The 16,353-nt window shown below is 37.1% G+C and overlaps 1 protein-coding gene across 1 annotated transcript in view; it reads left to right on the forward strand.

Moving 5' to 3' along the window:
- The window catches only part of LOC103046751 (ral guanine nucleotide dissociation stimulator-like 1), a 47,550-nt gene extending 34,872 nt beyond the window's left edge, over positions 1-12,678 (forward strand). Inside the window, exons 13-17 of the mRNA XM_022664970.2 lie at positions 2,478-2,576; positions 4,054-4,177; positions 6,522-6,800; positions 8,013-8,127; positions 9,028-12,678. Of these exons, the coding sequence (XP_022520691.1) occupies positions 2,478-2,576; positions 4,054-4,177; positions 6,522-6,800; positions 8,013-8,127; positions 9,028-9,173 (763 nt within the window). The 3' untranslated portion in view covers positions 9,174-12,678. The remainder of the gene's footprint in view (positions 1-2,477; positions 2,577-4,053; positions 4,178-6,521; positions 6,801-8,012; positions 8,128-9,027) is intronic.
- The last annotated feature ends 3,675 nt before the right edge of the window (positions 12,679-16,353 follow it).

Below are 16,353 nucleotides of genomic sequence, written 5' to 3' on the forward strand. Positions count from 1 at the left end.
GTTTATTTGCGGGCATTGTTATTACACTACAGTTACTGTGAACAGGATACTATTACTTAGAAAGCTACAGGGAAACACCATTGTCATGATTTCCTTCCCCAGGCCCCGCCCTCTTTTGTATCCACATCATCTTGTTGCCTTAGTTTTGGCCCCTGGTGAGCCACTGGTGAGCCTTTCAGCTGCTGTTTATTTTTCCTCCTGTAATTACTGCCCCAACTCTTCCTCCTTCCCTGTATGTGTGTATTTATACCTGTTATCTCACCTGTTTTCCCTGGTAAACATCATCCTCAGTAGTTACACGGCTGCTGACATAGATTCACATGCTCTTTATCTGTTACATTGTCTTTCCAAATTTAGTGCTGCAGTTTTACTCCCTTTCTCAGCTTTGTATTTTGCATTTGTTTTGCTTGTGTTCTGTGGTTTTGCTCCATGCTTCAGTTTCCATGCCCATTTTTAAAAAACTGTATAAGCCGAAGCATTTTATTTGCATCCCACTTTTATGGTGTACCAATGGCCTCTGCCTCTTTATAACTAGCATATACAGGGGTTGGACAATGAAACTAAAAAAAAAAACACCTGTCATTTTAGTGTGGGAGGTTTCATGGCTAAATTGGAGCAGCCTGGTGTCCAATCTTCATTAATTGCACATTATTGCACCAGTAAGAGCAGTGTGTGAAGGTTCAATTAGCAGGGTAAGAGCACAGTTCTGCTCAAAATATTGCAATGCACACAACATTATGGGGGACATACCAAAGTTCAAAAGAGGACAAATTGTTGGTGCACGTCTTGCTGCCGCATCTGTGACCAAAACAGCAAGTCTTTGTGATGCATCAAGAGCCACGGTATCCAGGGTAATGTCAGCATACCACCAAGAAGGACCAACCACATCCAACAGGATTAACTGTGGACGCTGTAAGAGGAAGCTGTCTGAAAGGGATGTTCGGGTGCTAACCCGGATTGTATCCAAAAAACATAAAACCACGGCTGATCAAATCACGGCAGAATTCAATGTGCACCTCAACTCTCCTGTTTCCACCAGAACTGTCCGTCACCACAATAAATTATTGTGGTCTAAACCAAGTGTTTCAGTTTCATTGTTCAACTCCTGTATACTATATGCTATGACTGGATCCCTGGTCAAATAAGCGGTAGTGTCCATTAAGCAGCTCCAAAAATTTTTTTAGGTTTGTTTCCCCATTTTTTACCCAATTCTGACGAATGTGCGACAGATCCTTTAAAAGATAGAAAAGTAGAAAGTTCCCTACAGCACTAGTCTCGTTGTTATCTTAAACCCCATCAACAGTCTTTTTTCACCCCTTGCATCTATGCAGTTAAAATAGTGTCTGAGTTTAGGAATATCTGTACACTGATGGGTGTGGTGGTCTGCTGAAAGTGAGGTGTGTTCAGGTAAATTTCTGGCGTGTTTCTACAGTATCTTGGCGACGGGAAATACAGGTGCGCCACTGACCGATTAAAACCCTGACAACAGTCAGCTGCCCCTTCCTATCGTAACCATGCAGCCAAAGACTCATTGGCATGCCCTAAAATCAGCTGTGCAATAAATAGATCACTAAAATAGGGCCCATGAAGTTCCTAAGTGACATATAACCTACTGAACATCCTGAGAGCATCACTACAGGAAAGTGTTTGAATCTGTGTATTCGTATATCTCACCTTATTTACATTACAGGATATAGGAGAGCTTTAGGGTTCGTGCTGGAGGTAAAACTAAGTTAGCACTTTTTAAAAGTGTATTCTTTTTTGCTTCTCCATCTGTGTTTCAACCATTTAATCATTCAAATTCTTCAATTAAATTTTAATCTTTTATGGCCTATATTCTAACAAGTTCTGACACAAATTATTATAAACCAAATATTAAAATTCAGGTTATTTAGCAACTTTAAATATTTACAGATATGTGACCACAATGAGATTCAATTTTAAATTTTGAATCAATATAATATCTGGGCTCTTATGGGTTAATTAGAAAGATTTAAGAGCAAAATTCTTAATGCTAAGTGGTACATTAAATCAAGTGCTATCCCCAGGACCATTTAGAGGCTTTTATTTTGCCAGCTGCAGGAATGAGAAACCTGGCTGGCTGGTTACTGTCAGTAACTAGTGGGAGTTTTATGACAGTGTGTTGCGCTTTCCTGAATTGACTCTTATAGAATTTGAAGGGGGGTTCACACAGTTTGTCAGGGCATTAAATTCATAACCAGTCATTGATTGGTTTGCTTGCCCTGTTGAAACGGGCCTGGCCATTCCTACCTGGAATGGCTGTTCCATCTATTAATTAGATGTATCTGCTGTGTTTCCTCTACTTGACACTGGTCTACAAAGCCAAGAATGGATCTACCCTCTTTATATTTGATGGTTATGGTCAAAGCCAGATCTGTATCAAGAGCTCTGCCTGCTTCCAGTACGTCCCTTAAGTTTAATACAAGCCTCACCATGTCTCTGTACCCCCCCATCAGCTACGAGTTATCCAGAGAGCTGGAGCCACCGCTGGACACCAGTCCTCAGCCCAGCAGCGGAGCCTGGAGTCACCGGGTCCTGACCAAGAAGCTTTCCTCGTGAGTCTGATCATACGCAGTACACTGTATTACATGATATACGTTCTGATTATAGTATAATAATAATAATATCATATTAAATACACAGTTATATCTGAATATTAAAACCATTTTCTTATTTCTTTATTCATTTTACATTTGATCAGCTGCTTTCACCTTGTTCTTCAAACGCAGATAATTTGCTCATACTGTCTCTATCTTGCTCTCTCTCTCACACCGTCTCTCTCTCTCTCCGTCTGTCTCTCTCTCTCTCTCTATCACTCATGCCGTCTCTCTCTCTTTCTCACTTGTGCTGTCTGTCTCTCTCTCCCATTCTCTCTCTCTCTCTCTTTCACTCTCTCTCACTCATGCCGTCTCTCTTTCTCTCTCTGTTTCTCTTTCACTCACGCTGTCTGTCTCTCGCTCGTTCTCTCTCACTCTCTCTCTCTTACGCTCTCTCTCTCACTCTCTCTTAATCATGTCGTCTGTCTTTCTCTCTCGCTCTTCCGCTTGCTCTCTCTTTCTCTCTCTCTCTCTCTTGCTCGCTCTCTTGTTTACTCTCTCTCAGTCTCTCTCTCTCTTTCTCTCTCTCTCTCTCTTTCACTTATGCCATCTCTCTCTTTCTCTCTCTCTCTCTCTCTCCCCCACTATCGCTGTCAGTCTCTCGCTCTCTTTCTCTCTTTCGCTCGCTCTCTCGATTGCTCTTTCTAACTTTCTCTCTCTTACGCTCTGTCTGTCTCTCTTTCTCTCTTGTGCCATCTGTCTCTCTCTCTCTTTCTTTCACTCATGTCATCTGTCTCTTTCTCTCTCTCTCTCTTTCATGCAGTCTCTCTCTCTCTCACTTGCACCATCTCTCTCTCTCTTTTTCTCAGATATTTATATATTATATTAGATATGTAATACAACACACAATTATCTGGTCTGCCAGATTTAAACCCAATACACTATTCCAGCATTAAAAAATGAATCATAATTTTAATTCATTTTTAAGTGATTGACACCTGAAATATAATTTAATTTTAACAGTCAAATTCTAATATTTCTTAAAAAGAACTCAAAAATTGAAATGCATCCAGTAATATGCTTAGGGAAAAATATTTGTAGTATAAGCAGTTAAAATAATAAGTAACGCTGCTGTTTTTGTTGTTAATAAAGCGCCACAATAAAGCCTCTCATGATGACAGTAGGAGATAATCCTGGATTCAGCATTTAATAAAAGAGATCGAGTCCCAAAAAACTAAACATTATTATAATATTATAATAAAGATTCATTATTATTATGAAGTTAATAAATGTGAGGCTGTACAGAATGCCCAGTTTCTTCATTTTTTCCACCAAACGTACTGAAAACGTACCAAAAACGCACCGAACCGTGGGGTTTATACTGAGGTGTGAACTTGACTGCAAATTTTCTGTACCGGTACACCCATAGTAGTAATGTAAAGTATGTGTGTGTGTGTGCGTGTGTGTTGTGTGTGTGTGTTGTGTGTTTATGCAGCCTGCTGAATGTGAGTGACGGCTCGAGAAAGAATGCTGACCAGATTAGTGTTTCATCATCTGGATCCAGCAGCTCTGAGATGGAGGATCTCTCCACCAATCAGTCGTCTCCTCTCGGAGCACAGGTACAACAAGTGTACACACTCTAATTCAGTACATTTCCATACAGCCAACAAACAAACATCCACTTCTCTGTATTTCCTCACCATTATTACATGATTAACACAATTCTTAACACTCAGTAGTAGAGCTGTATCTGACACAGACTTTTGTCGAATCAGATTTAGCTTAATGTTTTATATTAATATTTATGTATACAGCTCTAGAAAAAAAAAAAATTAAGAGACCACTTAAAAATGCTGAGTTTCTTTCTGATTTTACCAAATTAAAAACCTCTGGAATATAATCAAGAGGAAGATGGATGATCACAAGCCATCAAACCAAACTGAACTGCTTGAAGTTTTGCAGCAGGAGAGAGCAGCATAAAGTTATCCAAAAGCAGTGTGTAAGACTGGTGGAGGAGAACATGATGCCAAGATGCATGAAAACTGTGATTAAAAACCACCAGGGTTATTCTACCAAATATTGATTTCTGAACACTTAAAACTTTTCATTGCATTATTTGTTCTAAATGAGAATATTTTTATTTGGAATTTGTGAGAAATGTTGTTTGTAATTTATAGAATAAAACAACAATGTTCATTTTACTCAAACATAAACCTATAAATAGCAAAATCAGAGAAACTGATTTAGAAACTGAAGTAAGAATAAAAAATAAACATATCACATTAGTTAATTTTTTTTATTAAAATCTCAACCTTGTGCATTTTTGTTTGCTTCATAAATAAAGCAGTTTTATGTTATCCCATGTACTCTAAAACTGTGTATTAGATATTAAATTAATCAGTAGATCACATTTACTGCAGTGTGATCAGCGAGCGGTCGCTTATTCACTGTTGGTGTTATATAACATCTCACAGTTCCACTGAGGCCCTGCTGTCCTTGAATGTTCTCCATTGTATATTAACCGGGATCTTGAGACCAGAGCGCAGGGCTGTTTGTACAGCTGACGGCACTTTTTAGTGAAGCGTGTCTGAGTCGTTACGTCAGCCGTCACACTCCCTTTCACACTCTGCACCTCCTGAAGTATGCAGCCGCGCCGCTCCAGACGCACTTCCCTGCTCAAATTCCCAGAATTCCCCTCATCTCTAAGCTTCTTAACCTTCCCAGACCCCCCGTGGTGTTCGCTGATACCCTCTGCTTACGTCTTCTTACATTACTGTGTGTTTACAGGCCTGTTTAACAGAAGGAAAATAAATATCTAAAATAAAATAATAAAATTACATTTTCAGTGATCTTGTCACTTACTGACATAAGAATGAAGGGAAAATACATGTAAGTGTACATTAATAATAATGTAAGAGACCCCTTTTTTCTGTTTCTGAATCAGTTTCTCTGATTTTGCTATTTATAGGTTTATGTTTGAGTAAAATGAACATTGTTGTTTTATTCTATAAACTACAGACAACATTTCTCCCAAATTCCACATAAAAATATTCATAGTTCATATTCTTAAAGTTTGAAGAGTTCAGAAATCAATATTTGATGGAATAATCCTGTTTTTTAATCACAGTTTTCATGCATCTTGGCATCATGTTCTCCTCCACCAGTCTTACACACTGCTTTTGGATAAATTTATGCTGCTTTACTCCTGGTGCAAAAAATCAAGCAGTTCAGTTTGGTGGTTTGATGGTTTGTGATCATCCATCTTCCTCTTGATTATATTCCAGAAGTTTTCAATTTGGTAAAATCAAAGAAAGTGATCGTTTTTTTTAAGTGCTCTCTTATTTTTTTACACTTGCAGGTTTTTAATAGGGGTGTGCCATATCGTATCGTACGCAATAATATCATCCAAATTTTTGAATATCGTGAACTATATTATACCCTGAAATATCACCCACCCCTATTTATTACATCAGGGTACTACTTTTTTGCTATTTTTAAGAAAGAAAAATTCACACTGTTCGCATTTCCCATTATATATCTACTAGAGACAGATTATATCTGATTATATCATTTATTTTACTTTAATTCTGGATATATGGAGATATTTGGAGTGCATTATTATTAGTATCATGACATTCTGGATCATTGACTTCTGTTACAAATCTGATAAAAAAAATTGTATTTTTTAATATCTCAGTTAGGGGTGTGCCATATCATATTGTATGCAATAATGCAATTTAATTTTCATTTTGTTGCAGTGGTGTATTCTTGAAATATTTTTTTTTTATTCAATGTTTTGTCATATGGCCAAGAGTATCGTTATCACAAAAATATCATGAAATATCATGATATTATTTTAGGGCCATATCGCCCACCCCTATTGGCTAATTCAAATCGCAATTTCAGTGTAAAAAACGTTTAATCGTTCAGCCCTAATCTACACATCTCATTCTCTTTTTCCAGTCTCTCTCCAGCTCCTGCCAAAACATGGCCGATGCTTCTTCTCACTCCTCTACTCCTTCTTCGGACTCCTCCAGCTCCTCGCCCGTCTCCAAGAATGACCTCATACTTCCTCCAGCCTCCTCCTCCTCCTCTTCTTCTTCTTCTCCATCCAAACTCGGCCATAAGCGTTCAGTCTCCATGACCTCCCTGCCCCTCTACAACAGACAGGTGGCCGACTCCTGCATCATCCGGGTCACGGTGGAGCGCGGCAACAACGGCAACATGTACAAGAGCATCCTGGTGAGTACTGACCAGCCTGTGGAGCTTTGGGTCTGGTTAGGTTTGAGATCTAGCCTAAAATAAAAGTAGCGCACTATCACTATGATCTGACCATCGCTGGTTAGAATCCCAGATTACGCCGTTTCTACATCAGCAGCCGGAGTCCGAGAGAGAGCACTGAACTGCTGGTCATGCTGTTTCTCTGTGGGTGGGTACAGTAGGTGTCGTTTTCTCTGGTGCTTTACATTAAGTGTGTTGGATACTCAGAGATGGGAGCATTATTAGCAAAAGAGTGAGTTCATATGAACAGGGATTGGGTCATTGGACTTCCAAATTGGGGAGAAAATAGAATAAAATAATAAAAAATACTTAATTCAGAAAAACATCACTAATGTTGGTTTGCAGTATTTAATAATTCAGTACTCTGCATGTTTTACTATAGATATTAAACTGGTTGTTAAGCAAGAGTTTATAAATTGTCTAGTTTTTATATATATTATATATTAGTGTATCTCAGAAAATTAAAATATCATTAAAAAGTTACTTCATTTCAGAAATTCAGATCATAATTTAAAACCTATATATTATATAGATGTATATAATATACAATAATGCTGTTGATGATTATGGCTTACAGCCAATGAAAACCCAAAGATTTTGGCAGTGTGGGCAGTGTGATAAATCCTGCTGGGAAATGAAATCCACATCTCCATAAATCTCTCCAAACCATCACTGATTGGTGGAAACTTCACACCAGACCTCGAGCAGTTTGGACTGTGTGTCTCTCCACTCTTCCTCCAGACTCTGCTCCCTTGATTTACTTTAAATGAAATCAGTAAAATTTACTGATGATCAGTGATGGTTTGGAGAGATGTGTCATCTGCTGGTGTTGATCCACTGTGTTTTATTATCAAGTCTAAAGTCAGTGCAGTTTTGTTTTCCCACAAAATCTTACAGCACTTCATGCTTCCCTCTGCTACTGACAACTTTCATGGAGATGCAGATTTCATTTTCCAGCAAGACTTGGCACACTGCCCACACTGCTAAAAGTTCCAATTGGTTTTATATAATATTACAATTTTCTGAGACACTTAGTTTTGGGTTTTCATTGGCTGTAAGCCAAAATTAGCAACAATAAAAGAAATAAACACTTAAAATAGATCAATCTGTGTGTAATAGAGTTTTTAATTTTAAACAGAATTATTGAATTTTAAGGCATGTTTTCTTTCTCAGTTGACGAGTCAGGATAAAACAGCCCAGGTGATTGAGAGAGCTCTGCAGAAGCACAACCTGGAGAACACCAGTGTTCAGGACTTTGCACTGATCCAGATGCTGCCGCAAGGCAAAGGTAAGAGTATAACATGTAATACACTAACTGATACAGTTTATGTATTTTTCAGTTTTATTGTATTTAATTTTATTTTAATCTCTGCTTGTGATGTTTAGTTGTAAAATCTTTAAATCATTTTTAAGTAACAATTTTTCGACCTAGTCTTAGTCTTAGTCTTAGAATAAAGGCAGTTAATACCTGCTTCATTAGAGATAGAGAATGACCTATAGAGAAGTACTGCCAGTAGATTAGAACTCTCTAGAGCAGAAAGAAAAATATGAACCCAGGGTGTGTCTCCCAGTTTCACCTCCCCGTCCTCTCCTTCACTTCATCTTCCCTTATTTTTCCACCCTTTCTTTTTCGTCCTCCCCACCATTTCTCTTTTTTTATCTTTTTAAATCCCCTTTAGCCCCTCCCCATTCACACTGCAATGTCTGCTGGTAAGCAAAGATAGATAGATAGATAGATAGATAGATAGATAGATAGATAGATAGATAGATAGATAGATAGATAGATAGATAGATAGATAGATAGATAGATAGATAGATAGATAGATAGATAGATAGGTAGGTAGGTAGGTAGATAGATAGATAGATAGATAGATAGATAGATAGATAGATAGGTAGGTAGGTAGGTAGGTAGGTAGGTAGGTAGGTAGGTAGGTAGGTAGGTAGGTCGGTCGACAGACAGACAGACAGACAGACAGACAGGTAGACAGATAGATAGATTGATACTTTATTGATCCCCGAGAGGAAATTTTGGAAATTTGTAAATTTCCCAAAAAGTATGCAGGTAACTCTGTATAAAGGCCAGATAACTTATCCAGGTTACAGTGTGGAGCTGATTATTTTCATACATTATATTCATAATTATACAAAAAAACTTATGCTTAATTCTCTTATTATTTCTTTTTTTTAGAACTAGTCATTCCAGACAAAGCCAACGTGTTCTACGCCATGTCCACATCAGCCAACTACGACTTCGTTTTGCGGCAGTACGCTAAAGGCCATCGTAAACAGCTTGCACGCTCTGTGTCGATGTCAGCGGGCCGGTGCTCCAAATAACAGCGCCCCCTACTGCTGTGGAGACATCTGCACTAGAAGAAATGAAGAAACTTGGAATACTGCACAAGATTTTTTGCATATTTTGCAACAAAGCAATTTTGTACAATGTGTAGATAGTTGTAATATATATTTATTTAATGCGCTTTATGAAGGACTATTTTTATATATATATATATAAATATAAATGATCCATTAGACCAACTTGCCTTGAACGTGTGAGTGTGGGCTGAGGCACTTAAAGGAGAACTCCAGTGTAAAATGGAGTTTTGTTGCAGTAAAACATGATAAAAAGGACTTACATTTGATGAATAGCACACCTCCTTTTTCCTGCAGCATTCTGAGATCCAGTAATCTTATGCTTTTTGCCCAGCACTCTGTACAATGGCCATATCGGGGCATATTTTGCTGCAATAAATCGCTTTTTATTCCGTTATCCAGCTCAAAGTAGCTCCACACCTACTTAGTAGAATCTGGAGAGCTCCGACGTTTAAAACGAGGCATTAATAACTTAAAAAGTGCACAAGAAGCTCATTAAAAAGGTAAATCTCTAGTCGCCGCCATCACTGTACTGATAATGACAGATATACAGGGGTTGGACAATAAAACTGAAACTGAAACTAAAACACCTGGTTTTAGAGCACAATAATTTATTGTGGTGACGGACAGTTCTGGTGGAAACAGGAGAGTTGAGGTGCACATTGAATTCTGCCGTGATTTGATCAGCCGTGGTTTTATGTTTTTTGGATACAATCCGGGTTAGCACCCGAACATCCCTTTCAGACAGCTTCCTCTTACAGCGTCCACAGTTAATCCTGTTGGATGTGGTTGGTCCTTCTTGGTGGTATGCTGACATTACCCTGGATACCGTGGCTCTTGATGCATCACAAAGACTTGCTGTTTTGGTCACAGATGCTCCAGCAAGACGTGCACCAACAATTTGTCCTCTTTTGAACTTTGGTATGTCACCCATAATGTTGTAGTGTGCATTGCAATATTTTGAGCAGAACTGTGCTCTTACCCTGCTAATTGAACCTTCACACTCTGCTCTTACTGGTGCAATAATGTGCAATTAATGAAGATTGACCACCAGGCTGCTCCAATTTAGCCATGAAACCTCCCACACTAAAATGTCTGTCATTATCAATACAGTGATGGTGGCGCCCAGAGCTGAAAGCTAGCATTATAGGATGTAAACAGTGGTTTTAATAAGCTTCTTGCGCACTTTTTAAGTTATACATGCCTCATTTTAAATGTCAGAGCTCTCCAGATTCTACTACGTAGGTGTGTAGCTACTTTGAGCTGGATAATGGTGTAAAAAGCGATTTATTGGGGCAAAATATGCCTTGATTCGGTTGCAGAGCAAAAGGCACAAAAATACTGTATCTCAGGAAGCTGCAGGAGAGCAGAGATGGGCTTTTTATCAAAGGTAAGAACTTTTTATCATGTTTTACTACAACAAAAGTCAATTTTACACCAGAGTTCTCCTTTAAGGGACTTAAGGGTTGAGGCTGAACTGTCTCTGAACGTTCAGAAGACGTCCTGACGCCTGTTTTGACCTCGTAACAGAGGTCTATTGTCTGCAGTGAGGTATTCAGCTCCTCGAGGCCTCGCTCTTTTGATGAAGATCACATGGCAGAGCAGCAGAAACAGGCCGCCCAGAAGCTAAATGACTGTTGAGGTAAAAGCCATGCTGGATGGATTACGTGCACAAACACACACTCCCGAGTGTATGTGTGAACATGCAGAAACTCAACATATTCAGCTGAACTGATGTACTAACCATTGCTTTTGGGGGTTAGTATAGAGCAGGTAAGGCAGAGGAGGTCTGGACTGAAGTAATGGAGTAAATATATACTGTATAATGCATTATATATGGAAGGTCATTTATGCAGTGAGTGTCTTTTTATCCTCACCTTCACAAAAAAGGCACTTTTCATCACATATACAGAATTTAAAAAAAATATAAAAAAATTTGGACACACCTTAAATTCAGTGTTTTTTTCATTACTTTTTAAAGTGTTCTGCATTGTAGATTAATACTAAAATTAGTGCAACAATTAGTCGATATAATCAATGTCAATTCTTTCAATTCATCGACTACAAATTTCATTGTAAAATAAATGGTTAATTTGTAGCAGTACTGGATTACACTAAGTGCTGGGGACAGAGGTGCAATAAAAGATGGGAAAGTAAATGACTCACTCACACAGTTTACACTCAATTTAACAGTCTGTGTCTCCAAAAGTGCCCAAACACCACATAATACATATTTACTCACTAAATAATCAGTACTTTCCACGTTTAAACAATATATAGGCATTTAAATACCTTTTAAATCTCATGTTCAGCTGTTGCTATTGTTTTTATAGATGGAGATAAAAACTAAAATCATCCAAACTACGAACAAAAAAGTGTTAAACAAACCAGAATATGTTTTGTATTTTAGATTCTTCAAAGTAGCACCTCTTTTTTAGATGACTTTAGTTTTGAACATCTCTGCTGCAGGATTTTCTCAGTCAAGTTTATGAGGTAGAGTCAGCTGGAATTCAGGCTTTCAGTTAACAGCTGTGCTGAACTCATCAAGAGTTAATTACTTGAATTTTCTTGTCTCTTAATAAAGTGTTTGAGAGCATCAGTTAAAGTAAAGTAGTGAAGAGGTAGAGTTACTTTGCAAAAAGTAATTAGTTGTAGTTACTAGTTACTCCTCCAAAAAAGTAACTAACGGGGTTACTCCACTATAAAAGTAAGTAGTTACCAGTTAAAGTAACGATTGCTTTTCATGCATGAATGAATAGGATGCGTTATGGTGGACGGGGAGAGGATGCGTCTTTCTTGCGGGTGCGCCGCACTAACGCTCAAATTTGATTTCAAGTCACCGGCCACAAAATATCGCTCTGTGGGCCGTGATTTTGAGATCCCTGATAAAAGTGCTCACTACAGACTACTGTCGTCCTCTGGGGATGAGCCTGCGGACCCCTAGAGGTGCTTCGCGGTTGAGAAACCCTGGTTTATATCATCGTCCGCGCAAAGTCAGAAAAAAAGTTAATTGAGCGTCTAAAGTAACGTGCAGTAGCGGTGTGTCGAAAATGATAACGGCGTCATAGTTTCAGTCAGAGTAATTAGTTAGATTACTCCTTACTGAAAAAGTAACGGCGTTAGTAATGCAGTTTATTTAAACGTCGTTACTCCCATCACTGGTTACAGGTATACAGTGAATAGCTCTGTTTGAGGAATGTTCTAATCCAGATTATGAGAAGCAAGAACTACTCAAATAAGTAAAGAAAAGTAAAAAATGACTTTAAGAAATGAAGGTCAGTCAATAAAAAAGAACATTTTAAGAAATTTTGAAAGTATCCTCAAGTGCAGTCACAAAAAAGACCATCAGAAATGTAATGATGATGAAACTGGCTCTCATCAGGACCGCAACAGAAAAGAAAGAGCAATAGATACCTTTGAGTAACCAGCTCCAGTCTTTAGTATTCATTTAAGATGTAGAATTTTTTTTAATAAAAACATTGAATAAGAAGGTGTGTCCAAACTTAACATGACTTTTAATCATAATAATATGATAATATGACTGCCTCAGTCAAACACCAAACACAAAAGTGCTTTCTGCCATTTCCAGATCATTTGGAATCATTTTGGTTGCTAAATATTTGGTGCATCTTTATTCTAGACTATAGTTTTTGTCTACTGGTCATATTCTGTATGAACTGCGTGTTGTGAAGATAAACGCAGGTCTGATTAATGCAGGACTTTCTGTTCAGTAGATCAGAATGTTCTCACACAGTGCCGCGGCGCTGCAGGACGATGTTGGTCTCAGTTAGAGATGACTGCACCAACAGGAACGGTGGCATTCCACTGCCATAGTGACATAAAACCAGTTCCTGTGTGCTGCAGGACGTTACTGATGTACAGAAGAATTCCACAAATTTTACACAGCTCTGACCAATCAGCACAGAGATCATTCTCACGTGTGGTGACGCAGGAGATGGTCTGAGACGCATTAAAATCAGATACAAATCTGATCAATTAAACCACTTCAGGACACGACCTGCACTGAAAAAAATGATGAGTAAAAGTTACTTAAAAAAAAGTTTCTCAACTTTCTGCATTCGCTTTTTTTAAGTAAATTTAATTTCAGATAAATTGAAGTATCTTTAACTCGGTTTCAGGACTTAAATGTTACATAGAGTAAATAAGTGAACTGAACTTCAGTCAATCCTTTCTTTTAGTAACTTTACTTCATTTCTGCATACAATATTACCTAATTACAATTACTTCATTTATCCAATATTACTCAAATAATTAATGATACATAATATATTAAAATTCCTGAAATTTAAATATTTTTTAGTTAAAACACACAGATTACACTGTCTTAATACATGGACAGCATGTAATACATTATTCTAGTGTAATGTGTTGAGTGTAATCTGTGTGTTTTAACTAAAAATATTTACATTTCAGGATTATAATATGTTATGTAGCATAAATTATTTGAGTAATATTGTATAAATTAAATAATTGTAATTAGGTAATATTGTATGCAGAAATGAAGTAAAGTTTACTAAAAGAAAGGATTGATTCAGTAAAAATAAATGAAGTAAAGTTTACTAAAAGAAAGGATTGATTCAGTAAAAATAAATGAAGTAAAGTTTAATAAAAGAAAGGATTGATTCAGTAAAAATAAATGAAGTAAAGTTTACTAAAAGAAAGGATTGATTCAGTAAAAATAAATGAAGTAAAGTTTACTAAAAGAAAGGATTGATTCAGTAAAATAAATGAAGTAAAGTTTACTAAAAGAAAGGATTGATTCAGTAAAAATAAATGAAGTAAAGTTTAATAAAAGAAAGGATTGACTGAAGTTCAGTTCACTTATTTACTCAAATTTAAACATTTAAGTCTTGAAACCGAGTTGAAGTTACTTAAATGTATCTGAAATTAAATTTACTAAAAAAAAAGCAAATGCAGAAAGTTGTGAAACTTTTTTAAAGTAAATTTTATTCATCATGTTTTTCAGTGTGAGACTAATTTAAAAAATAATTTAAAACGTAAATAACAACCTGCAGATGTGTTTATTGACTGATCTTTAAATGCCTTTTGCCACAGAAGAGTATTATTTGTATAGATATTGTTCTGAATTATGATAGTTTAGAATATCTCAGAAGGCTTTAAAAGCTCACAATAACTTGGAGAAGCTTTAGTTTGGAGGTTTGCTGTATCTTGTCTCATGTGCACTTTGCAATCCATTGCATTTCAATCACATACTGTACACTGCTGCTTTAAGCTTGATTTCCTTTATGTAGCATCATTCTCTAAAGAATAAAAAACAAACTGAATTATTTCACGGACTCACTTGTCACATTTCTGTATCACGAGGATCATGCACTGCTAAAACTTGTGTAAAATAAAAATAATAATAGTAATCAAATAGTGTTGGGCGGTATACCGGTCAAAATTCCAACCTGAATGCATTTTTCACATACTTCCATACCACTAGAGGCGCTGCAAACCACCATGTAGAACAGCACTGACAAAGAAGCAGACACAGCTCGCTAGCTAACGCTGGCCAGTTAGCATAACAAGCTAACACACTGGAGTAATGGTAGCTCAGCTCTGTAGAGTCAAACGATTGTCTCGCTCTGTCCTGCCTGGAGCAAAAAATAAGACCAGTACTTTATCTGAGGAGCTCCTGCTGCTGTTCCTTGCAATATGAGTGATTTTATCCAAGTAAAATAGAAAAACAACAGCACACAGCAAATACTCACTCAGAAAAGAGACTAATGGAATTACACATCGATTCACAGCTCAGAAAAGTTTCCCTCGTCCCCCAGACGAGCCCAGAAACGATCCTGGGAACAGAAATATGAATATTTAAAGTTTAAATATGATATTATGGTAGCATTTTGGAGTAATGGGAAGTCAAACCTCCCAAAAAAAAGGTCTGTTCTGTTTTGCATAAACCAGATTCTTTTAAGAGTCTTTTAAAACCAGCAAATCAAATAAATGAGATAAAACAAATTACACAATTAAATCTATAAAGAAGATTACAGCTTTTTACATGTAAAGCTATGGGGAAAAAATAAGAGACCACTTAAAAATTATGATATAATGCAATATAATCAAGAGGAAGATGGATGATCACCAACCATCACACCAAGCTGAACTTGAACTTGCATTTTAAACCAGGAGTAAAGGCATACATTTATCCAAAAGCAGTGTGTAAGACTGGTGGAGGAGAACATGATGCCAAAATGCATGAAAACTGTGATTAAAAACCAGGGTTATTCCACTAAATGTTGATTTCTGATCTCTTAAAACTTTATGAATATGAACTTGTTTTCTTTGCATTATTTGAGGTCTGAAAGCTCTGCGTCTTTTTTTCTTATTTCAGACATTTCTCATTTTCAGCAAATAAATTCTCTAAATGAGAATATTTTTATTTGGAATTTGGGAGAAATGTTGTCTGTAGTTTATAGAATAAAACAACAATGTTCATTTTACTCAAACATGAACCTATAAATAGCAAAATCAGAGAAACTGATTCAGAAAATGAAGTGCTAAATGGCTAGTGTCGGCCTTGAGCATCCCCCACAGTTCCCTTCACATTATATGTAGATGAGCATTATCCTGTTAAAAGTAAATACCAGAGTGTGTTCTAATAAACGGTAGGAAGAGTGAGATAAATAATGTAAAACATGGTAAAAAGTCCGAACGGTAAACAGGAAGACACTGATAATGTCAGGCTACAGGCCAGTCGAGCTTTATCACAATGTGCACAATTGGAAAACACCAGCCATAATTGATCTACAGCTGGAAACCTAATATCCTCTTCAGTCCCTGAACTACGACACAGTTTCTACTCTTCCTCTACCTCACACACTGATAGCTAATCTCTCACCAACAACACATGCTTAGCCATCACTCAGACAACACATATTGGGACCTGTCTTACTATTTTCTACCATTTAAAATTGCGTTGGAGTTACTTTAGAATAAATCTACACAAATCTATTGTTCGGGTACATTTCTGACATGTTTCTGTCTTAGCAATGAAAAACACAGGTGCGCCACTGACTGATTAAAACCCCGACAACAGTCAATCGTCAGAGTCCATTTCTATCTCATGTAACAAAGGATGCAAATCAACTTTTAACTCAACAATAAACAGAATAAA

The sequence above is a fragment of the Astyanax mexicanus genome, chromosome 19, assembly GCF_023375975.1.
Source record: "Astyanax mexicanus isolate ESR-SI-001 chromosome 19, AstMex3_surface, whole genome shotgun sequence".
NCBI lineage: Eukaryota > Metazoa > Chordata > Actinopteri > Characiformes > Acestrorhamphidae > Astyanax > Astyanax mexicanus.